This window comes from Carlito syrichta, unplaced genomic scaffold (assembly GCF_000164805.1).
Source record: "Carlito syrichta isolate Samal-C Ts95f unplaced genomic scaffold, Tarsius_syrichta-2.0.1 Scaffold306953, whole genome shotgun sequence".
Taxonomy (NCBI): Eukaryota; Metazoa; Chordata; class Mammalia; order Primates; family Tarsiidae; genus Carlito; species Carlito syrichta.
This window is the reverse complement of record NW_007251049.1, coordinates 95,220-120,481: the sequence shown is the minus strand read 5'-3', so window position 1 is coordinate 120,481 and position 25,262 is coordinate 95,220. Positions and strand designations below refer to the sequence as shown.

The window sequence follows — 25,262 nt, the reverse complement described above, 5'->3', positions numbered from 1 at the left end:
CCTACAAGTGTGTGGAGTGCGGGAAAGCCTACAGTTGGCCCTCCGACCTCAGGATACACATGAGAACACACTCTGGAGAAAAACCTTACGAGTGTCAGCAGTGTGGGAAAGCCTTCAGTTCGCCCTCATCCTTCAAGGGACACATGAGAACTCACACTGGAGAGAAACCCTACGCATGCAGTGAGTGTGGGAAAGCCTTTAGTAGTCCTTCATACTTTAGGACTCATGTGAGAATTCACACTGGAGAGAAACCCTACACATGTAAGCAATGTGGGAAAGCCTTCAGCTGGTCATCATCCTTTCGAGGACATTTGAGGACCCACAGCAGAGAGAGACCCTATGAATGTAAGGATTGTACAAAAGCATTCAGTAGACTCTCCTCCTTACACAGACATGTGACAATTCATACTGGAGAGAAACTCTCAAAATGTAAGCTATGTGGAAAAGCCTTCTGGAGTCCCCCAGCCTTAAGAAAACATATGATAACTCACACAGGAGGGAAACCCTGTGTCATGAAGTAGCATAATTAAGTAGTTAAGATTTCATATAGATAACTTTGTGTATCCAACAAAATTCATGCCATTAGAAAATTTTTATAAAGATCTTAAATACAGTGTTGGGTTTATGAGTGCTTTATGCTTACAGTAGGCTTATAGTAGATCATATTTCCAGTTCTTTTTATAACTTTTCAAATGAAGAATGTTAAAAAATAGAGATGGAAGCTTCACCATGTGACCCAGGGTGGTCTTGAACTCCTGGCCTCAAACATGCTCCTGCCACAGCCTCCCAAAGAGCTGGGATTATAGGCATGAGACTCTAGATCTTTTTGAGCAAAACACTTAGAGAAATATTAAAGCGTTACTTTGCAAGGTCTCCTGTAACAAATTGTCACAAAGTTGATGGGTTAATGAAACAAATCTATTCTCTTGTAGTTCTGGAGGCTAGGAGTCTCAAATCTAGGTGTCATTCATGTTGCTTTCTTCGGGAGCTTCTAAGGGAGAAACTAATCTCTAAGCTTCCTGTTTGCATTCACAGGTCACTCTGTCGCCCAGGCTGGAGTGCAGGGGCACGCTCACAGCCACCCCAGCATCAACCTGCTGGGTTCCAAGGATGATCCTGCCTCAGCCTTCCAAGTGGCTGGAACTACAGGCATACACCTCACACCCGGCTAATTTTTCTTGATTTATTGTAGAGGTGAGGTCTCGCCAAGTTGCCCAGGCTGGCCTCGAATCCCTAAACTCAGGCAGTCTTCTCACCTCAGCCTCCCAAAGTGCCGGGATGACAGGCTTGAGCCACCACGCCCAGCCCAAGATGGTAACATTTAGAGCAGATGTGTTGTGCTATGTGAACTATGTCCACGTGAGTACATATTCTACATTTCGCAGAATTTCTTTTCTATATTGTGTTCCAAATTAGAGTTGGCCAGGAGAGTAACTTGCATGAGATCTGGAAGGCCGAAATGAATAATACATCATACTTGGTTTCTTGGACTCTCATATAGGGAGATCATGAGAACAGGGTACATAGGGTTTGATGGACACATTTCCAGATGATTTTCCTGAACCAAACATCATGTGTTTGACTTTCTTTTTTTTTGAGTTGGAGTCTCACTCTGTCGCCCAGGCTGGAGTGCAGGTGCAGGCTCCTGGCCACCACAGCCTCGATCTGCTGGGCTCAGGGGATCCTTCCGCCTCAGCCTTCCAAGTAGCTGGAACTACAGGCGTGTGCCACCATGCCCAGCTAATTTTTTTGATGCATTGTAGAGACGAGGTCTCATCGAGCTGCCCAGGCTGGTCTCAAACCCATGGGCTCAGGCAGTTCTGTCGCCTCAGCCTCCCAAAGTGCTGGGATGACAGGCCGAGCCACATTGGGCTTATTATGTAGAGATTGCATTCACCTCTAGAGAACAGAAAATTCCTAGCATCTGCTTCATGTATCTACAAGGTACTTATTCCTCATGTGGAACTGTCCAGAAACAAAAGGGCAGGGTAAATGCAATTACCTAACACTGCAATCAGGAAATAAAGTCCCATGTGTTTTCTTTCTTCTTCTTTTTTTTGAGTTGGAGTCTCACCCTGTCGCCCAGACTGGAGTGCAGTGGCCGCTCCCGGCCACCGCAGCCTTGCCCTGCTGGGCTCCGGCGATCCTTCCACCTCAGCCTTCCGAGTAGCTGGAACTACAGGCGCGCGCTGCCACGCCCAACTAATTTTTTGATTTATTGTAGAGATGAGGTCTTGCCAAGTTGCCCAGGCAGGTCTCAAACCCGCGGGCTCAGGCAATCCACTCACCTCAGCCTCCTAAAGTGCTGGGATTACAGGCTGAGCCACCGAGCCCGGCTGCCCAATGTATATTAAATTCTTACAACTTTTATGTTGGCAAGAGTAACCTCCTTTTTTTTTTCCTGCCAAATACAAGGTTCTGTACATATTTCTTAGAACAATCCTAGAACTGGTTTTATAATTGCTGTGTATTTAAAGTTATAACTTTGTCTTTCATGTACTGAGAAAGGTATGTTAAAATATTCCAATACAGTTACAGCTTGTGAAGTCAATTTTTTAATTTTAAGCATACATTCTCATGCCATAGTGCTTAAACGTTTTAGACTTTTTATATGGATTATTAAACTCTTACGAAGTTTGTCATTAAAGTGACTTATTCATTCTTACAAAGAAAAGCTTACACTGGTTATGTCAATGCTCACCAGCCAGAACCCGTGGGAAGCACACTTGCAGTCGAACAATGGGACTCAGAAATGGTGGGTTGAAAGGATTTGCGGTCATTAGGTGATTTGGGGGAGATTCAGCTCAAGGAAGCTGACTTTGCACTGAGTTGGATGTTGTCTGCGGGGGTGCATTAAAGTGTTAACCCTGCAGGCTTGGATTGCCCAAGCCATGCCCTCTCCAAAGAAGACGCTGGCCATTGACCAGCTCCGGGGAGGTCACCTTGCCTGAACCAGATAGGCTGACTGCACGATGTGACTTATGGTGAACACCTGAGGCCACAGGCGATGCTGTGTGCGTTCGACCATTGAGATGTGGACCTGGAGATTAAGTAGCTAAGGTCAGTCAGGGGTGTGGCTGCATGGCTACACGGCTGACCTTGAAGGCCCTTGACACCTGGCCTCAGATGAGCATCGCCGATTGCCAGCATGTCACAGGCTGTCACCATCGCAGCTGAGAATCCTGAGAGGGCCACTTCCCTGAGAGGGCACTTCCCTGAGAGGGCAACTGGAGGCTGACTCCTTCTGGGCTTCACCCTCACTGCTTTTCTCTTTGCCCGACTGTCACCTGTGTCCTTTCACCGTGATCACGAGCACAACGGCTCATCTGAACCTTGTCAGTCCTTCCAAGGAATCACTAAGCCCGGGATGCCTGCCTTGGGGAATATCTGATATCGGACATCAAGGTGACTTTATGATTGGAATTGGAATAGTTTTTGTTGGCCAGGTGTGGTGGCTCGTGCCTGTAAACCCTGCACTTTGGGAGACTGAGGCGGGTGTATTCCTTGAGCCCAGGAGTTTGAGGCCAGCCTAGGCGACATTACGAGACCGTGTGTCTACAAAAAAAAAAAAAAAAAATCACAAAATCAGCCAGGCATGGTGACTCGTGTGTGTATTCAGAGCTACTCAGGAGGCTGAGCTGGGAGGACAGGATAGACTGAGCCCAGGAGGTTGAGGCTGCAGTGAGCTACAATCATGTCACAATACTGCAACACCTGGGCAACAGAGTGAGACGCTAACTCAAAAAGAATATATGGTTTTTGTCTAGAAGCCAAGAATGGACTTGGGCAAAAACTGATTTGTAAAGAAGCAGGAGACAATTTTGTGAGCTCCAGAGGGGCAATATTTCATCATGTTTGTGGTTGGCAGGATTTTTAATTCTGTGACATGACTACATAATGCTCTTTGTGAAGCAGGTTCACTGTGCACTGGGTACCAACTTGTGTGAGTCGGGTGAGGCCAAACGCCCCCCATACAAGTTATACACAGAACATGTTTATTACTTACAGGCAGACAGGCAGCAAGGGACTGGAGAAGCCCAGGCTTCATTGGGAGCTGGTCCTCAGGGCTCAGAAAGCCGCCTGGAGCCCATGGGGGTCTACACATGCCTCATTTGCACCGCAGATGAGGGAACCCAAAAAGCAACCCACCTTGGATTCTGTACTTCAAGGGCAATGGGACATACTGAGCCAAAGTGAAGAATATTCTGTTCTGGGGGGATTGGAACAGACCCTGAGAGCTTCAGCCAGCTCCCCACTTATTTCAAGATGTAGCATTCCTAGGATATTCTAGCTATTTCTTTTAGAGACAGGATCTTGCTATGTTGCCCAGGCTGGTCTCAAAATCACAGTCTCTAGTGATCCTCCTGCCTCAGCCTCCCAAAGCACTAGGATTACAGGTGTGATCCACTGTGCACAGCCCATTCTCGTTATTTTTTAGATTAATATTCTTTTTTGAGCATGCCATTCTTTCTTTTCTTTTTCTGTTTTGAGTTGGAGTCTCACTCTGTCACCCAGACTGGAGGGAAGTGGCCGCTCCCGGCCACCGCAGCCTCGACCCGCTGGGCTCCGGCGATCCTTCCGCCTCAGCCTTCCGAGTAGCTGGAACTACAGGCGCGTGCTACCACGCCCGACTGATTTTTGATTTATTGTAGAGATGAGGTGTTGCCAAGTTGCCCAGGCGGGTCTCGAACCCGTGGGCTCAGGCAATCCACTCGCCTCGGCCTCCCAAAGTGCTGGGATGACAGGCTGAACCAATGAACCTGGCCGATTCTTTTCTTATCTGCTTTCCTGCAAACTCAAGAGTTTCTGGGAGTCGTTGGCTTCTTATTCTTTGGGGGCACAGTACAGTTTTTGCTTTTCAGTAAGTTGTTTCTTTTCTTATCTGCCCTCCTATAAGCTCGAGAATTGAGTGATTGGTTTCTTTAACTCTTTGAGGCATGGTTTCAGGAATGACCTTAAGACAGGCCCTGGAAACACATGAGGCTGAGGCTCAAGGATTAAAATGCTCCCAGGGTCTCCTGGGAAAAGCTAGGGTCCCCCTTGATGTTCCAGAACCACAGCACTCCAAAGGTCTGCCAGGAAGAAGCAGGTGGAAACGAGAGATTCTTGGAAATCTCTCACTTCTTTCCAGTTGTGTGTGTGAAGTGAGGTCAGGTGTGGCCTTTGCATCTCCTAATTTCAGACTAGGTTTTAAACAGTGGTAGACGAAGCAAATTCCTTCTTTCCCAGTCTTCCATTTCGTCCAGAGAGGGATCCCAACGTGGTAGGGAAGAGTCTTCTTGCATATTTCTATGGCAAAGTTCAGGAGAGTTTCGAGTTTTCTCTTAACACACGAAAATCTTTTTATTGTTTGTGGCGTGAACCTTTAAGGATATACATAGTAAAATTTATCATTTTAAGAGTAGCCCTGGAAGTTTTCATAAATGCTTGCTTACATCACCGCAACCATGATAGAGAAATTCCATCATCCCCAAATTAAAAACAAAAAACCAAAAACTCTTGTGCCCTTTGGTACTTGAATACTCCACCTCCGACCACTGATATTTTAGTTTGACTTTTTCACATCATGTCAAAGTGATGGTGAGACCAAGTGTGGTGGCTCGCGTCTGTCATCCCAGAGCTTTGGGAAGCTGAGGTTGAACGATCGCTTGAGCCCAGGAGTTCAAGACCAGCCTGGGCAATGCAGTGAGACCTCATCTCTACAAAAAAAATTTAAAAATTAGCCAGGCATGGCAGTGCATGCCTGTAGTGGCAGCTCCTCGAAAGGTTGAGGAGGGAGGATTGCTTGAGCCTAGGAGGTTGGGACTGTAGTGAGCCATGACCATGCCCCTGCACTCCAGCCTGGGTGACAGTGAGACCCCTGACTCAAAACAAGCAAAGTGGTGGCAGCAGGCTTGATAAGGATTGCCTCAGCGAGAGAGACAGTGTTCCTGCGTTAGGTCCAGCATGCTGCCATGTCTGTCTTCTTAGGGACATGGAAGTCTTCCTGAGAACGGTGATCATCAACCCATATCCGATACCAGGCTGTCGACTCCGTCAAAGGAAAAAATTCCAGGACGAGTCACAGAAAGCAAATGAAAGAACTTTGATTTGAACTTAAATACACTTCAAAAAGGGGAATGAGGAGGATGTCCAAGAGGAAGAGGGGTCCCAGGATGGAGAATGCTGACTTCTGTCATTTGTTGTTAGTCTGTCAGTTACAAGTCATAGGAAGTTGTGTTGGTTTCCTGTTGGTTACAAATCAGGGGATGTCATGTCAGCATCCCATCAGTTACAATTTACAGGAAGTTTCTTAACCTTCTGCTCAGTAATTTTCCACCCCCTACATGCCTAAGCTAGCTAGCCTGCCTGAAAAGGAAAGCCGTATAACTTTAGGAGTCTTTTTTTGAGACAAGGTCTCACTATATTACTCAGGCTGGTCTTGAACTCAAGACCGGGCTCGAGCAGTCCTCCCACCTCAGCTTCTCAGACTGCTGGAATGACAGGTGTCAGCCACCGTGCCTGACCACTTAGGAGGATTTTCACAAAATGTGATTCCCTGTTAGTAAAATAGAGCAATTATACATGCTTTCCAGTGCTCTAAATTTAAGTTCCGACGATGCCCAGTACAGGTTAAACACAGATTAACCCTTCAAACTTGAATGATTTGTTCATCCATGAGCGACATGATTTTATAAGACTCTGCGGCTCCCTGTACTTGACTTTCTTCATTTGTATAAGAGGGAATGATGGCAGAGGAGGGTTTAAATGAGACACAATGATCATCAAATCACTTTTGTTTTTGTTTTTGTCTTTTTTGAGTTGGGGTCTCACTCTATCATCCAGACTGGAGTGCAGTGGCTGCTCCCGGCCACCGCAGCCTCGACCTGCTGGGCTCCGGCGATCCTTCCGCCTCAGCCTTCCGAGTAGCCGGAACTACAGTTGTGCGCTACCACGCCCGGCTAATTTTTTTTTTTTTGAGTATTGTAGAGATGAGGTCTCACCAAGTTGTCCAGGCGGGTCTCAAACCTGCAGGCTCAGGCAATCCACTCACCTCGGCCTCCCCAAGGCACGGGATTACAGGCTGAGCCACCGAGCCTGGCTCCGTTTATTTTATTTTGAAAATTTTTTACTACCAGTATGATTCTGGTGGTTTTGGCAAAAACCCTGACTTAGGCTTTTGTAAAAAATATATACTGGGGGTGCCAAAAAAAGTATGCATTGTTTAAGTGATTTATCTATGTATTATTTTGTTTGCCATAATCAGAAGTCTGACAAAAGTTTGCCAAATCATCATCAGTCTGGACACTGATGGTAACCACTTTGAGCAACTCTTATAACTGCAGAAGTCAAATGTGACTTGTATTCATCTTTTGTTACTGGTATATGTATATTGAATATTACAATTTTCATACAGTTTTTCTTAAAATGTGTACATATTTTTGGCATCCTCTGTATTAACAATGAGTAAGAAATCATTTTCATGCCAAATGCCATAAATATATAACAAAAATAAAATTTGCATGATAAAAATAGCTTTACTTTTTTTTTTTTTTGAGTTGGAGTCTCACTCTGTCACTCCAACTGGAGTGCAGTGGCCGCTCCTGGCTGCTGCAGCCTTGACCCGCTGGGCTCCAGCGATCCTTCCACCTCAGCCTTCCAAGTAGCTGGAACTACAGGCATGCGCTACCACGCCTGGCTAATTTTTGATTTATTGTAGAGATGAGGTTTCGTCAAGTTGCCCAGGCAGGTCTCGGACCCGTGGACTCAGGCAATCCACTCACCTCATCCTCCCAAAGTGCTGGGATTACAGGCTGAGCCGCCGAGCCCAACCAGCTTTACTTCTGTATATACCTGATAATACTGATTCACTACATATCATGCTTAAATTAATAAAATTACAAAATGGACTTGAAATTCATAGTGAATAATTGTCTCAGTAATTGAAAAGCAAAGAGAAAAACATTTGCTAGTGTATGGGGTGAGTTGTTGAATCCCTAGCCCTCCAGACAACTCAGTGTGTGGCTTTATTTGGAAATACAGTTGTTGTAGATGTAATTGGTTATGATACGTCATAACCCAACATGAGTGCTGTATGCATAAAAAGAACACCATATGAAGAGACAGACATGCACACGGGGAGAATGCCATGAGAAAATTCGAGTTTACACCGCCAAAGTCAAGGAACTTCCAGGAGTCGGTGAAGGCTGAGACAGATCCTTCCCCCAGCATCTTCAGAGGGAGCCTGGTCCGGCCAACACCTTGTTTTTGAACTTTGGATTCCAGAACTGTGAAGCAAAGCATTTCTGACTTCCTAGGAGACCCGATTTTTGTACTTCCCTACAACCATCCTAGGAGATTAATTCAGTTAGTATACACCTAACTTGAAAATACAGGATGTAGGATATTTCTAAGAAATGTCCATATAACGTATTCCTTTAAAAATGCATTTTAAGCCGGGCTCGGTGGCTCAGCCTGTAATCCCGCACCTTTGGGAGGCTGAGGTGAGTGGATTGCCTGAGCCCGCAGGCTTGAGACCCACCTGGGCAACTTGGTGAGACCTCATCTCTACAATAAATCAAAATGAGCCAGGCATGGTAGCATGCGCCTGTAGTTCCAGCTACTTGGAAGGCTGAGGCGGAAGGATCGCCGGAGCCCAGCAGGTCGAAAAATATATATTTTTTGAGTTGGGCCACTGCACTCCAGTCTGGGCGACAGAGTGAGACTCCAACTCAAAAAAAAAAAGGGATTTTAGTGATAATTATACATAGTAAGCCCCATATCAGGGAATTGCATTCAGCTTTGAGTAACAAAAATCTCGTCACATATTAATGAGAGGAAAATATTTATTCTCACTCAGAACTGGGTCAGCACACTTAAAAATACAATAGGGTAACAAAGTCCCATGTGTTTTTCTTGTTTGGTTGAAACACTCTAGCTTGTGTGTTGGAATCCGGATCACCGAGCCACTAGGAGTATTAAGAGAACAAGTGCGCACTACACAAATCAGATCTTATACAAATATGTTGCGTTCTAGAGGGAGGCTGGGCTCGGTGGCTCAGCCTGTCATCCTAGCACTTTGGGAGGCTGAGGCGAGTGGATTGCCTGAGCCCACAGGTTCGAGACCTGCCTGGGCAACTTGGCAAGACTTCGTCTCTACAATAAATAAAAAATCAGCCAGGCATGGTAGCGCACGCCTGTAGTTCTGGCTCTTTGGAAGGCTGAGGTGGAAGGATCGCCAGAGCCCAGCAGGTCAAGGCTGCAGTGGCTGGGAGTGTGCCACTGCACTCCAGTCTGGGCAACAGGGTGAGACTCCAACTCAAAAAAAAAAAAAAAAAACTAGAGGGGAAACAGTATATCAGAGATTGCCAACCATGACAGCCCAAGTCAGTGGTCAGGAGATCATGTACAGTTTGAAGGGAAATCTGAGCTGTGGGTGCCTAACCACACATATGTATCCTTGATGCCACCCTCACAGAGATGTCTGTGGAACTCTACCTATGACAAAATGGAAATCAAGCACTTCGTGTTTGTTTTGATGATACTCTCAATCAGGAGGGCCAAGAATCCAGAAAATTAGCTGAATGTTGGCAACATCCACAAAGTCACCATGCACTTATCTCCTTTATTGCAGCCCCTGAACCCTGTTATAACTTCTTTACTTCTTCCTTCCAAATCACATGCAAGTTAGGTTACTGATAAACTTGAACATGGAATAACACAGAACCATAAAGGAAAGGGTTTCCAGCAAATGCAGTTCCTACCATTACCCACAATGACATAATGCAATCCAGAAGAACTATCTCCAACTCTAGATTTCATTGTTATAGCACACATATCTCTTAAGTCAAAGCCTATTGTCCAAAGACTATACTCTTTGAAGAACTTCGCATAATCATACATTTCTGCCAATTATTTTTTAGAAGGGAAAATGGAATAAGTCTACTCTGGTCAATAAATTAATTCTCCAGTAACAACAGGTAGAAATTATAATGGGGATATATCTGTCACATGAAGTTAAAAAAAATCCAAGGTGTCATTATTCTGACAATCCCTTACTTATCAAAAAATTTAAGAAACTAAGTAAAAGTCAAAACCTATACTTCAAGTCATCCATGAGTCCAACAAACAGCAAAGATAAGTGTTTTATTTACTGAATAATATGTATATATATTTTTTGAGTTGGAGTCTCACTCTGTCACCCAGGCTGGAGGGCCGTGGCACCCGGCCACCACAGCCTCGACCTGCTGGGCTCCGGCGATCCTTCCGCCTCAGCCTTCCGAGTAGCTGGAACTACGGGTGCGTGCTACCACGCCCGGCTAATTTTTTTTATTTATTGTAGAGATGAGGTCTCGCCAAGTTGCCCAGGCAGGTCTCGAACCCGCGGGCTCAGGCAATCCACTCACCTCAGCCTCCCAAAGGCACGGGATTACAGGCTGAGCCACCGAGCCCAGCTCTGAATATTTTTAAAGAGATCTGTCAAAACATATGTAGCATGCCTAAGAGTACTTAGAGATTTTTCACTTAAATATTTATGGCAAATGAACTATAAATATACTCCTTGTGTGTCCTTATGTGTTTAAGGGTGAGGCATTCATAAAGGCAATACCATAGTTACAACTTTCAGAAGATCTCTCTCCTGGTGTGAGATTTCTGAAGCATTGTACAAGAGCTCATTTGCTGGAGGATGTTGTGCATTACACTCACAGTGTTTTTCTGTAGTGTATTCTCACATGTCTTCTTAAGGATGAGGAACAGTTAAATGCTTTCCCACAATGCTTACATTTATAAGGCTTCTCTCCAGTGTGCAGTCTCATATGTATCGGTAAAGATGACGGCCATTTGAAGACTTTCCCACATTCCTTACATTCGTAGGGTTTCTCCACAGTGTGTGTTCTCACGTGTTGTTGCAAAAGCTCAGGCCAACTGAAAGTTTTCCCACACTGCTTGCATTCATAGAGTTTCTCTGCGGTGTGCCTTCTCATGTGTTTCTGCAAGGATATGTGGCAATAGAAAGCTTTCCCACATAGCTTGCATTCATAGGACTTGTTTTCAGGATGCATTCGCACATGTTCTCGAAAGCAAGCAGACAAACTGAAGGCTTTCCCACACTGAATACATTCGTACGGTTTCTCTCTAGTATGTGTTCTCATATGTTTTCGTAAAGAGATGGGCCAGTTAAAAGTTTTCCCACATTGCTTGCACTCATAGGGCTTCTCTCCAGTGTGCACTCTCAGGTGGCCTCGAAAGGATGAAGGATGACCGAATGTCTTCCCACACTGGTTACACTCATAGGGTTTCGCTCCACCGTGAGTTCTTTCATGTCTTCGAAAGGACTGCGGATAAATGAAGCTTTTCCCACACTGCTTGCATTCGTAAGGTTTCTCGCCAGTGTGAATCCTTTCATGTCTTCGAAAGGACTGAAGATAAATGAAGGTTTTCCCACATTGTTTGCATTTGTAGGGCTTCTCTCCAGTGTGTGCTATCATGTGTCTTCGGAAAGCTGAGGAGTAACTGAAGGCTTCCCCACATTCCTTACATTTATGTGGCTTCTCTCCAGTGTGTGATATCATGTGTCTTCGGAAAGTTGAGGAATAACTGAAGGCTTCCCCGCATTCCCTACATTTGTAGGGCTTCTCTCCAGTGTGTGTGATCATATGTCTTCGAAAAGTTGAGGAGTAACTAAAAGCTTTCCCACATTCCTTACATTTATATGGCTTCTCTCCAGTGTGACTTCTTAGGTGACTAGTGAGACTTGAAAAATCAATGAACGCTTTCCCACATTGCTTACATTCGTAGGTTTTCTCCGCAGTGTGAATCCTTATATGACGGTTGAGGGAATAAGTCCGAGGAAAGGTCTTCCCGCATAACTCACACGCATAAGGTCTCTCTCCTTTATGGGTTCTCATATGAGTTCTCAGGTGTGAACGACAACTGTAGACCTGCCCACATTCCTGGCACGGATACGGTTTATGTCCAGTGTGAACTGTCATGTGGCTCTTGAGGGACGAGTGAGGCATGAAGACTTTTTCATACGCGTGGTGTTCACATTGTTTTCCTCCAGCGAGAATTTCCTTGCACAGATTAAGATTTGGAATCTGGCTGAAGACTTCTCCACATTCACCACTGCTTTCATAGAGTCTCTCCACCATATAGTTTCTATTGAAAATAAGAAGCATGTTATGGATGGCTGGCTTAATGACAACACGTTAATATTTATTACTAAGTAGGAGGATTACATTTTAACCATTTTCAGTGAAAATGTAGGGTTTTTACCCAAAATAATACTCTCAGTAACAACACATAGAAATTCTAATAGGTAAGAGACATATCTGTCACATTAAACCAGTAAAAACCAACAAAATTCTAAGGTGTTACTATTTTGATAACCCCTTACTTACAGAACAATTTAAGAAACTAAATAGGCCATGCGGTGGCTCACACCTATAATCCTAGCACTTTGGGAGGCCAAGGTGAAAGGACTGCCAAGCCCACGGATTCGAGACCAGCCTAGGCAACTTGGTGAGACCTCATCTCTACAATAAATCAAAAAATCAGCTGGGCATGGTGGTGCATGTCTGTAGCCCCAGCTACCTGGAAGGCTGAGACACAAGGATCACTTGAGCCCAACAGGTCGAGGCTGCAATAGCCATGAGCATGCCACTGCACTCCAGCCTGGGTAGAAAAAAAAAGAAACCAAATAAGCTGGGTGCAGTGGTTCATACTTGTCATCCCAGCACTTTGGGAAGCAGAGGAGAGAGGATTGCCTGAGCTCAGGGGTTCAAGACCAGCCTGGGCAACTTGGCAAGACCTCATTTCTACAATAAATCAAAAAATGATCTGGGTACACCTGTAGTTCCAGCTACTCGAAGGCTGAGGCAGAAGGATCACCTGAGCCCAGCAGCTTGAGGCTACAGTGGCCGTGAGCAAGCCACTCCAGTCTTGGCAACAGAGTGAGACTCTGACTCAAAAAGAAAGAAAGAAAGAAAGAAACTAAATGAAAATTAAAACGACTTGCATATCAAAAATACACTTCAAGTCATCCAGTAAGGATAAACATTTTACTTACTGAGTGATATATATGTGTGTGTGTGTGTGTGTGTGTGTGTGTGTGTGTGTGTGTGTGTGTGTGTGTATGTATATATTTTTTTTCTTTTCTTTCTTTTTTTGAGTTGAAGTCTCACTCTGTCGCCCAGACTTGAGTGCAGTGGCCGCTCTCGGCCACCACAGTCTCGACCTGCTGGGTTCCAGTGATCCTTCCGCCTCAGCCTTCCGAGTAGCTGGAATTACAGGCACGTGCTACCATGCCCAGCTGATTTTTTAATTTATTGTAGAGATGAGGTCTCACCAAGTAGCCCAGGCGGGTCTCAAACCCACAGGTTCAGGCAATCCACTCACCTCAGCCTCCCAAAGCATGGGATTACAGGTTGAGCCACCAAGCCTGGCTTGAACAATATTCTTAAAGAGATCTGTCAAAATGTATACTTAAGAGTGCTTAGAGATTTTTCACCTAAATGTTTATGGTAAATGAACTATGAATATACTCCTTGTGTGTCCTTATGTGATTAAGGGTGAGGTATTCATAAAGGTAATACCATAGTTACAGCTTTCAGAAGATCTCTCTCCTGGTGTGAGGTTTCTGAAGCATTGTACAAGAGTTCATTTGCTGGAGGAGGTTCCACGTTACACTCACAGTGTTTTTCTGTAGTGTAGTCTCATATGTCTTCTTAAGGATGAGGAACAGTTAAATGCTTTCCCACAACGCTTACATTTATAAGGCTTCTCTCCAGTGTGCAGTCTCATATGTATCGGTAAAGACGACGGCCATTTGAAGACTTTCCCACATTCCTTACACTCACAGGATTTCTCTGCAGTGTGTGTTCTCACGTGTTGTTGCACAAGCTCAGGCCAACTGAAAGCTTTCCCACACTGCTTGCATTCACAGAGTTTCTCCGCACAGTGTGCCTTCTCAAGTGTTTTGGTAAGGACATGTGGCAACAGAAAGCTTTCCCACATAGCTTGCATTCATAGGGTTTGACTGCAGGATGCATTCTTACATGTTCTTGGAAGCAAGTGATCTGAATTGTTTGGAAGTGGTATAAATGGAATGCTCTGGAAGAGGGTCTGACCACTGGTATTATTAACACATTTGAAACTGACAAAATTTTCACTTTCCTAATACTGAGAGCAGGTGAAAATAAAAAAAATTTGAAGCTGGTTGCTGCAAACTTCTGTTGTTAAGCACAAGTGAAGTGGTCTTTTCTAAACTGTCATCTTTTTCACAATACAACTGAAAGTTTCAGACATATCTAGTATTTGCCTCAGACACTAGCATTCCATACTTCATATTTTTATTTGGGTTATAAATGTGAAAAGACAGTCTTCCACAATGAGGTAAATTCATGTCAGTGGCAACCAGGAACAGAATCTAGAATGATGTAAAGTACGTCAGCGGTCGTGAATGAGTTAAAATAGTGTTTCTGGCCAGGCGTGGTGGCTCATGCCTGTAATCCCAGCACTTTGGAAGGTGGAGGCGAGAGGGCTGCCTGAGTCCAGGGGTTCAAGACCAGCCTGGGCAACTTGATGAGACCTCATTTCCACCATAAATCAAAAAACTAGCCGGGCATTGGAAGGCTGAGGTGGACGGATAGCCTGAGCCCAGCAGGTCAAGGCTGCAGTGGCTGTGAGCATGCCACTGCACTCCAGCCTAGGTGACGGAAGGAGACTCCAACTCAAAAAAAGAAAAAAAAAGACACTTTGGGAATCAAGTCTATTCAAGTGTTTGTTTTGCTTTGTTTTGATGTATTTGAAAATGGATTTTGTGTTCCCTTTCCATGTAAGTGTCAACTTACACAGGAACTCACAATCATAATATAGAGAAGAAATGAAAGCCTGGTGTATCGTATATCAAAAAAAGAAAAAAAGAAAAACAGTGTTTCTTTTATATGGGGCTTCTTGATAATTGTTTCCAACTGAATTATGCTTCTAACACTCAATGTCTCAGTCATGTTTAAACACTTTTTTTGGTAAACATTCTGTGAATAAACAAATTTGGAGCCAGGTTTATATACGTTTTCTGTTCGCTTGTTTTCTAATTTTATGACACACAGTTTCTCTTCCAAAATACTGCTTTCTCTCCTAAGTGCAACTCACCTCAGATTTTGCCCCTGGTTTGTGTGTTGACTTTCAATGTTAAGGTCTTCCCAAAATTTTCCTAAAAAGGAAGCCCAGGAAACACTTCTGATGACCTCAGCCTTCTGAGGTTCTTTGGGTATTTTTCCTCCGTAAATATCGTTCCGAGAAACTGACCTGCTGACTTTAAATTGAGTTGCATCATCTGAAACCAAAAAGTGAACAAATCATATTAAAGAAGGCACCTGTTAGCTAGCACAAAGGGGTCATTTTTAAATGTAAAATGGAGCCGGGCTCGGTGGCTCAGCCTACAATCCCGCGCCTTTGGGAGGCTGAGGTGAGTGGATTGCCTGAGCCCACGGGTTCGAGACCCGCCTGGGCAACTTGGCGAGATCTCATCTCTACAATAAATCAAAAAATAAGCTGGGTGTGGTAGCGCACGCCTGTAGTTCCAGCTACTTGGAAGGCTGAGGCGGAAGGATCGCCGGAGCCCAGCAGGTCGAGGCTGCGGTGGCCGGGAGCGGTCACTGCACTCCAGTCTGGGCGACAGAGTGAGACTCCAACTCAAAAAAACAAACAAAATGAAATAAAATAAATGTAAAATGGTAAGCAATTTAATAAACACAGTAAAATTCTCGCTGGGTTGCAAAAACAAACTTCACTGGACCCATGAGACCTATTACACAATGATGACACTAAGGGAACTTTCTGTACAGAAAGAAAAACTCAGTTTAGCACTGCATAGATTCTCATTATCATTGAAAAATCATTCGATTCTACCTCCCTGCCAGTTGTGTCCATGTCTGTCTTATTTACCCGCATTCCAAGTCTTGGAACAGGTTTGATGTGTAGGAAATATCTGTTCTTTAAATCACTGAGTGAAGGAACGATGTCGCTCTCACCTATGGAGGCCAGGTTCTGGAAGGTTTCCAACATCACATCTCTGTAGAGGTTCCTCTGGGCAGAATCCAGCAGAGACCACTCCTCCAGGGTGAAGTCCACAGCCACATCCGCAAACACCACAGCATCCTGAAACACCCAACATGCTTATGGGAGGACAGTCGAGACAGACAGCTCAAGAGACAGGACTCAACCCTTACATCGTTCAGATGAGATTCTGTGGTCTCCCGGCCTCTACCCTGTGACGCATCTACCCTGCCAGACCGCTACACTCACCGCCTCATAGATTTAACGGCACCACTAACACACTGAACTTACCTCTACATTTTTATGTTGGCCAAGAATTATTTCTATCAAAAGGAAGACACTGCAGATATCAAGCACTATATAAATGCAAGAGATATTGGCATTTTAAAACCATCAATCCCTTGTCACACAAATTATTTTAGCTGCTCCCCTACCGTACTGCATATCACCTCACTCCACACTACATGAAGCACAGAGTCAAACCTAAATGAGGTTTAAAACACTGAAGGGTTGGACTCGGTGGCTCAGCCTGTCATCCCAGCACTTTGGGAGGCCGAGGCGACTGGATTGCCTGAGCCCTCAGGTTCGAGACCAGCCCGGGCAGCTTGGCGAGGCCTCGTCTCTACGTGAATCAAAAATCAGCTGAGTGTGGGAGCATGCGCCTGTAGTTCCGGCTACTTGGGAGGATGAGGTGGAACGATGAGGCTGCGGTGGCTATGGGCAATGGAGTGGGACTCCGATTCAAAAAATCCACACTGAAGGGGCCAGGCATGGTGGCTGATGCCTGTAATCCCAGAACTTTGAGAGGTCAAAGCAGGAGGATTGTTTGAGGTCAGGAGTTTGAGACCAGCCGGGGCGACATAGCAAGATAAAAAATAAAAAATTAGCTGGGTGTGGTGGCGCATGCCTGTAGTCTTAGTTATCCAGGAGGCTGAAGTGGGAGGATCACTTAAGCCCAGGAGTTCAAGGTTGGAGGGAGATATGATAATGCCAATGCCCTTCAGCCTGGGTGATCGTGCCAGACCCTGTCAAGAAGGAGAAGAAAAGAAGAGAAAGGGGGAGGGAAAGAGGGAGGGAAAGAGGGAGGGAACACCCAAGGACCAGAAACTTTTCCTTGTGTTCCCTTTACAAACTTGCAACACGGGCCATGGAGCCACGGTGTCTTGAAAAACTCTAGGTCCGATGGCTGCGAGAAAACATTCTTCTAAAGAAGCATTCATTTTAATTTATTTTAATAATCATATGGGCTCAGCTTCCACTTTCTCTCTGCATTTTCATGGAAACAGGATGTTACTGAGAAATGAGACCTCAGGAAAGAGGAAAAAAGACATGGGAACTCTGGCCTCCACACATTCCTACACGCCTGAGCATTAGTGTTGGAGCCAAACAATTCTGAGTCTGAGTCAGTATCTCTCACTCTCTCTCGCACACACGCACACATATGCACACACAATGCACACTAAGGCTACACGATGCCAAAACAGCTCCTTCCACCAGGGCCATAAAAAAGTATTCGAGCACAGTGGCTCACACCTGTCATCCTAGCACTTTGGGAGGCTGAGGCAGGAGGATCACTTGAGCCCAGGAGTTGGAGATCAGCCTGGGCAACGTGATAAGACCTTGTCTCTGCAAAAAGTCAAAAAATGAGCCAGGCCTGGCGGCACATGCTTGTAGTCCCAGCTAGTCAGGACGATTCCACAAGGATGACACTAAGGGAACTTTCTTTACAGAAACGAAGCCCAGGGCCAAACCCGAGTGAGGCTTAAAACACACCGAAGGGCTGGACACAGAGGTGGTCTTGACACAGCTGGCGTCAGAAGGAGGATGTTCTAGAACGACCGTGACTCACCGAAATACGGCAAAAGCATTATCGTTTGGGGGGAAGGAGGGATGAAGGGGTAGGGAGGGTGAGCCATGGGTGCCTGGGTGGCTACGGAGTCGTCCATGGTGTGAAACAGCAGCTGAGGAGGGTGCCGTGGTTCCCACCTCCAATCTCAGCACTTTGGGAGGCTGAGGCGGGAGGACCGCCTGAACCCAGGAGGTGGAGGCTGCAGTGATCCGTGATCATGCCACTGCCCTCCAGCCTGGGAGAGAGTGAGACTCTGACCCCAAAAAAGTTAAGATGATGTCATAAGGTTGGGCCCCAATTTAGTATGACAAGTGTCCTTACAAAAAAGAGAAAAATGCCACACGAAGACAGAGACACACAGGGATTACGGCTGTGTGGAGACGAATGCAGAGCTGGGGATTTTGCTGCCACAGCACGGGGCCCCTTGGGCTTCCAAAGCTCTAAGTGACAGGAATGCCGCGGCACTTACATGTAGGATAAAACGGCAGAAAACAGCGTGTCCTCAACACGCGTCCAATGCAACAGAGATCGTCCCATTCAGTTTTTTTAAGTGTTAGTGGAGCACAGCCTCCTTGTTTTTTGCCATGGTGCGTGGGTTGGAATTTAAACTCTACATACCAGAAGTAAGATTAGGACTCCCTCATGGGTCTTGTCTGATTTTTACCTAATGGAGGCTCAGAGAGACAAGTGAAAAGAGAGGCAACCTTTAAATGGGGCCTACATTTGCAAGTTTAAGTAGTTTTTAGTTTGTTAATGAGCTCTATGAACAAGATTTCTTTTTTCTTTTTATTTTTTTTGGGCCAGAGGCTCAGTCTGTCGCCCAGGCTGGCGTGCAGGGGCGCGGTCAGGGCCATGCAGCCTCAACCTGCTGGGCTCCGGTGATCCTTCCACCTCGGGAAGAAGGGCTGGACCTACAGGCACACCCCGGCTCATGTTTCAATATTCTGCAGAGACGAGGCCTTGCTATGTTGCCCAGGCTGGTCTCAAACGCCTGGCCTCAAGCCATCCTCCCACCTCAGCCTCTCTAAGTGCTAGGATGACAGGCGTGAGCCACGGTGCCAGCTTGAACTGAATTACGTGGTTTACACCGAGACTCAGGACTGGAGGTCCCACCGTGGGCGGCTACGCCGGGGGCCTTGCTAACCTGACTGCCTGACCAGCGTCTGTCCTGCCTGGGATGCCCTGCCCGGGGCAAACTGTGTTTCTGTGGGGACTGCGTGTGCCCTCTGGGCTGGACTTCCTTTGCGTGTGCCAGGCATCTGGGGCATGGCCTCATCCCTGGCAGGCATTTAGGTCAGTTCAACTTGCTGGCTACAGTCACACCGTGCAGGAATTGATGCCTCCGTCCAGCAAAAAATAACAATATGGGGGAAGGAATGATACAGAAGCTTAAGACACTTGGTTCTCTAAGACCTTTGCAGGCAATGGAATTCGCCTGGCTCAATCCAGGATCCCTAGAGGGTAAAACCGAAATCAGTACTGCAGCTGGGTCTTGCCCCACCTCATAAAGGCCTCTGATGGTAATTTTGCTGCGAAGACGCCTGTCCAGTGGCCTAGGGTGTGGACTGTGCAAGAAAGTGCCAGCCTGCAGGTCCGAGAGTCCCTCACCTAGAAAACCCCATGTACACAGCTGCCCTTGGTCGGTGTGAGGGAACCTGGATTTGGGAGGTTTCCAGCACCCAGACAGGAGTGGCTCACTGTGCCTCGACTGTGTATCGAATGCATTTATGCTGAAGATCTGCTCCCGTCCAGAGAGTCTGACCCCTTGGGGATGCCCACGTGACTCGTCCCAGCTTTTAAGAACCTGGCAACTCCAACCAGGCAAAGTGGGGACCAAAGGGAGGCCTAAACTTTACCTGTACGAATTTTACCCCACATCTTTAAAGTAAAAAATTAAAAAAAAAAAAAAAAAAAAAGAACCTGGTAACTGAGTCTCCAACAGGCTGCTAACATTTCCCACATGGTGTCCTGACATGTTGCTGGGGAAACTCAGTACTTCCCGAGTGCCTCCGCGGGGGAGGACCCTGGGAACCGTAACCCTCAGCCTGGCTTCCGCTGGACGCCACATGTACTGTCACGGCTGAGTGGCTCCATGCCTTGATCATCAGTCACAGCCACGAGTTCATTAGATGCTGTCCTGGGAGTCTGCCTGATGGGCCCGGGGTCTCCTGACACACCTAGTTGGAAAGCATCAAATACCACCACACTTTTTGCAATGCCAACTTTTCTAAGGAGCTGTCAACTGAGTGCCTATACACATTTGCTTTTCTATTCTTTGTTTGTTTGGGTTTTTTTGAGTTGGAGTCTCACTGTCGCTCAGACTGGAGTGCAGTGGCCGCTCCTGGCCACCGCAGCCTCGACCTGCTGGGCTCCAGCGATCCTTCCGCCTCAGCCTTCCGAGTAGCCGGAATTACAGGCGCGCGCTACCACGCCCGGCTGATTTTTTGATTTATTGTAGAGATGAGGTCTCGCCTGCCCAGGCGGGTCTCGAACCCACGGGCTCAGGCCATCCACTCGCCTCAGCCTCCCAAAGGCGCGGGACTACAGACTGAGCCACTGAGCCCGGCTGCTTTTCTATTCTTATAACTCTGAAAAACAGACATTCCTAAAACCAGTTCACAGCAGAGGAATTGCAGAAACAGAGTGGATTCATAACATCGACTGCCTAGAATGTTCTGGTCAGTTTCTCCTCGAAGCCTGAACCCCAACGCCCGCACTTTCTTTCCCCAAACCTTGCCATTTTATCATTGGGACTGTTAGTTCCCCGTGTATTGAGATGAGCTTATTTCTGCTGAGCACCAAGGAGGGTATTCGAAGAAAACACCCTGCCCATCCTCACATACTCACGCTCCCACCCGGCAAAGCCTGAGCCACACACGGGACGGCTCCGTTTAAAGACCCCACTCTGCTGAGGCGGGAGGATCGCCGGAGCCCAGCAGGTTGAGGCTGCGGTGGCCGGGAGTGGCCACTGCACTCCAGTCTGGGCAACAAGAGTAAGACTCCAACTCAAAAAAAATAAAATGAAATAAAGACCCTACTCTGGCTCCTTCATTTAGGAAGATTTATGTAGGCCCCAGTATACGCAGGCACTAGGCTACAACACTGAATAAAACAGAAAAATGCTGAACTACATGAATCTCACATTCATTTATTTATTATTTTGCTAATGACTATTTCAGAGCAATGGATCTTACTTTTGTTTGGAGAACAACATGTAAGCAAACTAAAGAGAAGTGCTCTGGGATACTTGACAGTGAAGGGAACTGAGAGGCACAAACATACACACACACACACACACACACACACACACACAGACACACACACACGTCTGTGTTTGCCTGTGAATGACTGGCTGTAAGGCAGAGAAAGAGACCAACAATACTACCATTTGAGAAAACACTGCAAATTGATACCTAAATTGTCTGAAAACAATATGTATATACGCACACAATAAACAATATATACATATACGCATAACTATAATTATAAAAGTAAATGATAACATGTGTGACTTGTAAAATTCAAAATATTGATGGTCAAGTGCAGTGGTTCACGCCTGTCATCCCAGCACTTTGGGAGGCTGAGGTGGGAGGATGGCTTGAGCCCCGAAGTTTGAGACCAGCCTTGGTAGAATAGCAGAACCTCGTCTCTACAAAAAAAAAAAGAAAGAAAAAATTAGCCGGGCGTGGTGGCACGTGCCTGTAGTCCCAGCTATTTGGAAGGCTGGGGTAGAAAGATCACTTGAGCCCAGGACATAGAGACTGCAGTGAGCTGTGATTGTGCCACTGCACTCCAGCCTGGGCAATAAAGTGAGACCTTGACTCAAAATGATGATGATGGGTGATGATTTGAGTTGGATTCTCACTTTGTTGTCCAGGCTGGAGTGCAGTGGCACGATCACGGCTCACTGCAGTCTCTACGTCCTGGGCTCACGGCCACCGCAGCCTCAACCTGCGGGGCTCAGGCGATCCTTCCGCCTCAGTCTTCCAAGGAGCTGGAACTACAGGTAATCGCCATCATGCCTGGCTAATATTCTGATTTATGTAGAGATGAGGTCTTGCCAAGTTGCCCAGGCGGGTCTCAAACCCATAGGCTCAGGCAATCCTCTCACCTTGGCCTCCCGAATTGCTAGGATTATAGGCGTGAGCCACCACTCTCGGCCTGAGGATTATTTTTAATATTTCTTTTTTTTTTTAAGTAGGAGTCTCACTCTGTCACCTAGGCTGAAGTGCAGTGGCACGCTCACGGCCACCGCAGCCTCGACCTGCTGGACTCAGGAGATCCTTCCACCTCAGCCTTCCAAGTACTGGAACCACAGGTGTGTACCACCACACCCGGCTACTTTTTTGATTTATTGTAAAGACACGGTCTCGCCATGTTGTCCAGGCTGGTCTTGAACCCCTGGGCTCAGGCAATCCTCTCACTTCTGCCTCCCAAAGTGCTGGGGTTATGGGCGTGAGCCACCACACCTGACTGTATATGTTAATTATTTTTTTTTAATCAGTCTCACTCTGTGACACAGACTGGAGTGCAGTGGCATGCTCACAGCCACCACAGCCTTGACCTGTTGGGCTCAGGTGACCCTTCCACCCCAGCTTTCCAAGTAGCTGGAACCACAGGTGCACGTCGCCACACCCAGCTAATTTTTTGATTTATTGTAGAGACAAGATCTCACCATGTTGCTCAGGCTAGTCTCAAACCCGCAGGCTCAGGCACCCCTCTTACCTTGGCCTCCAAAAGTGCTAGGATTATATGCTTGAGCCACTGCGCCTGGCCCATTTTTTTCTTTTCTAGTATATGTGTTCATCTTCTACTAGATTCGATCTCTAGTATTGACCTGGAGTGAGTACTTGCTGTGTCTGATCTGTACCTAATCCTCTGGAGAAAACAGTGAGATTCACACCACTTATATTATTCTTTTTTTTTTTTTTTTTTTTTACTTACAGACTTTGTTTTATTATAGTACATGGGCTGGGGCTGATGGGAAGGTGTAGATATAGTAGGCAACCATGGTTAGCATCGGATGCCCATCCCAATTGCCATGAATGTGCCAAAGGTGCCGCCACTCTGCATCATGGTTTTCCCAATGCCGCCCATCAGCTCCCGACCCCGCATTCCGATCCTGAGACAGGAAAAGGTGCCGAAGAATGCCCTGGCCGCCATGCCCACGGCGCAACCCATCACAAAGCCCATCTTCACGCGGTCGAAGCAGCTAGGCTGGGACTGTCCGTAGGGGCCCACGGCCACCGGCATCTCGCTTGCTGGCTGGGTCGCTCCGCGCTACGTCTCACGGAAAGCCATATTATTCTTTTTTGAACACTTAAAAATCAGTTTGACCTTTATCCAGTTATGCACATTATCATTATTCCTCAAGAATTTATTTTTGTTTTCTTAATGTATCCCTGTTGGGGATGCATGTAGATTTTGACAACTCTTGAGGTGATTATAGGTAAATCATATGCATTGACTTTAGAGTTTTCTTTTTTTTTGAGTCGGAGTCTCACTCTGTCGCCCAGACTGGAGTGCAGTGGCCGTTCCCGGCCACCGTAGCCTCGACCTGCTGGGCTCCGGCGATCCTCTCGCCTCAGCCTTCCAAGTAGCTGGAACTACAGGCGTGCTACCATGCCTGTCTAGTTTTTGATTTATTGTGGAGATGAGGTCTCGCCAAGTTGCCCAGGCAGGTCTCGAACCCATGGGCTCAGGCAATCCACTCAGGTCAGTCTCCCAAGGCACGGGATTACAGGCTGAGCCACCGAGCCTGGCTCAGACAAAACATCTTGAAGCACAGTTGGGGTTTACTTCACGTTCAACGAGAATTTTAAAGTCTAGTAACCCATCCATGCCAGTATTTGCAGCGGACGGCCAGCTAATTCAAAGGAGAGGCAGGGAGTCCTGAGGCCTGCATGTCTGGAGGGGTCTGATCAGTGCCAGGACAGGCACACAGGGCAGTCACGGATGACACTCGCTTCAAGACACAGGGCAGCGACAAATTGTTACCTACATTGTTTTTAGTTGTATTCTCCTCTATTTCACGAGCCATAAAGACTGTATTGCAGGTTTATGGAAAGGATACTGCAGATAATTAAAAACAAAACAGAATCACCCACTATCACAAATCCTTCAGCTGCCAAGAACTACGGGTATTTCCCTGGAATGCATTTTTGTGGAAATGTATTGGTTTCTCTGCAAAATGGAAGAGATTTTCTCTGTTTCTCTGAGATGCTTTGCAGTAACATCTTCAAGGCTAAGCCTGGATCCCATGTGTTAGCCATCAAAAGAACATACCTGAAGGTAGGTACCTGCATAATCAATGTTTGTATACCTAACCCTGAATTGTACCCCATATCTTTATAATAATTAAAAAAGAACACACCTGAAAAACTAACAAAAAAAGAAGAAAAAGAATGAAGAACAGACCTGAGAAACTTACCACATATGCTCCATGAGAAACAAAGGCTCTAGTTATTAAACATACGTTATATTTACTGAAAAAAAATGTATCTACAACTAGTGGAAAAAAACCCTTTTTTCCACTAGTGAAAAGCCCAGGGAGGGGTCTAGGCCAGCCATCACACCTGGAGGAATGCCCATACCACCTGCTCCTTGAAATGTTCTCAGGATCCAGCCTGGGCAACTTGGTGAGACCTCGTCTCTACAAAAAATCAAAAATTTAGCCAGGCATGATGGTGCACGCCTGCAGTCCTGGCTACTTGGAAGGCTGAGGCAGAAGGATCTCCTGAGCCCAGCAGGTGGAGACTGTGGAGGCCGGGAGTGTGTCACTGCACTCCAGCCTGGGCAACAAAGTGAGATTCCAACTCAAAAAAAAAAAAAAAAGAAAAGAAAGAAAGAAATGTTCTCGGGACAAGGGCCCTGACCTGTGTCCCCACTGTGTGTCTGAAGCGCAGTCACTCCCGCCCGGGACAGGGGTCCTCTGACTTCCCCATATTTTTTCATCCTGCGTGATGTCCTTTCTCAGGTGGGTCCTTCTCTGTTGTGTGACAACAGTGGGACTCCAGGGCTCGGCTCTGGAAAGGTTACTGGGGAAGAGAATCTGCGAGAGAGAAAAGCTTCCTTTTTCCACCCAGGGGCCAGAATTGCAGCCTTCCCCCTGACTGCAGGCATCTCGCGCCTCAGAGGGGACAGCCACCACCGTGATCCCAGGGAGGACAGCTGGGATTTAGGGAAGGGAGTCCCCTGTACGCCGGGGCTGCCTTTGCCGATGGGGGGGCCTGGGCGACGCCCCCCACCCCAGCCCGCGGGCAGCTCTGCTGAGACCCCCACCCCACTGCAGAGCTGTCCGATTCTGAGACCGATTCTGTCCGTCCTTTGACTCCCAGAGCCGTCCTGTCCTGAGACCCCCCCCCACTTCCGAGCT

At 46.6% G+C, this 25,262-nt stretch overlaps 1 protein-coding gene and 1 pseudogene across 2 annotated transcripts in view; both read right to left on the bottom strand.

Annotated features, from left to right (window-relative positions):
- Positions 1-6,077: 6,077 nt before the first annotated feature.
- LOC103265969 lies at positions 6,078-23,180 on the bottom strand (annotated as a pseudogene). The gene is made up of 2 exons (XR_504670.2): positions 22,854-23,180; positions 6,078-6,105 (listed from the first exon to the last, which is right to left on the bottom strand). The product of XR_504670.2 is annotated as a reactive oxygen species modulator 1 pseudogene (transcript).
- The window catches only part of LOC103265975 (zinc finger protein 555), a 32,507-nt gene continuing 17,663 nt past the window's right edge, over positions 10,419-25,262 (bottom strand). Inside the window, 6 exon segments of the mRNA XM_021715291.1 lie at positions 10,419-10,700; positions 10,702-12,138; positions 15,133-15,193; positions 15,289-15,316; positions 15,928-16,140; positions 22,928-23,152. Coding sequence (XP_021570966.1) covers positions 10,574-10,700; positions 10,702-12,138; positions 15,133-15,193; positions 15,289-15,316; positions 15,928-16,140; positions 22,928-23,152 — 2,091 coding nt within the window. The 3' untranslated portion in view covers positions 10,419-10,573.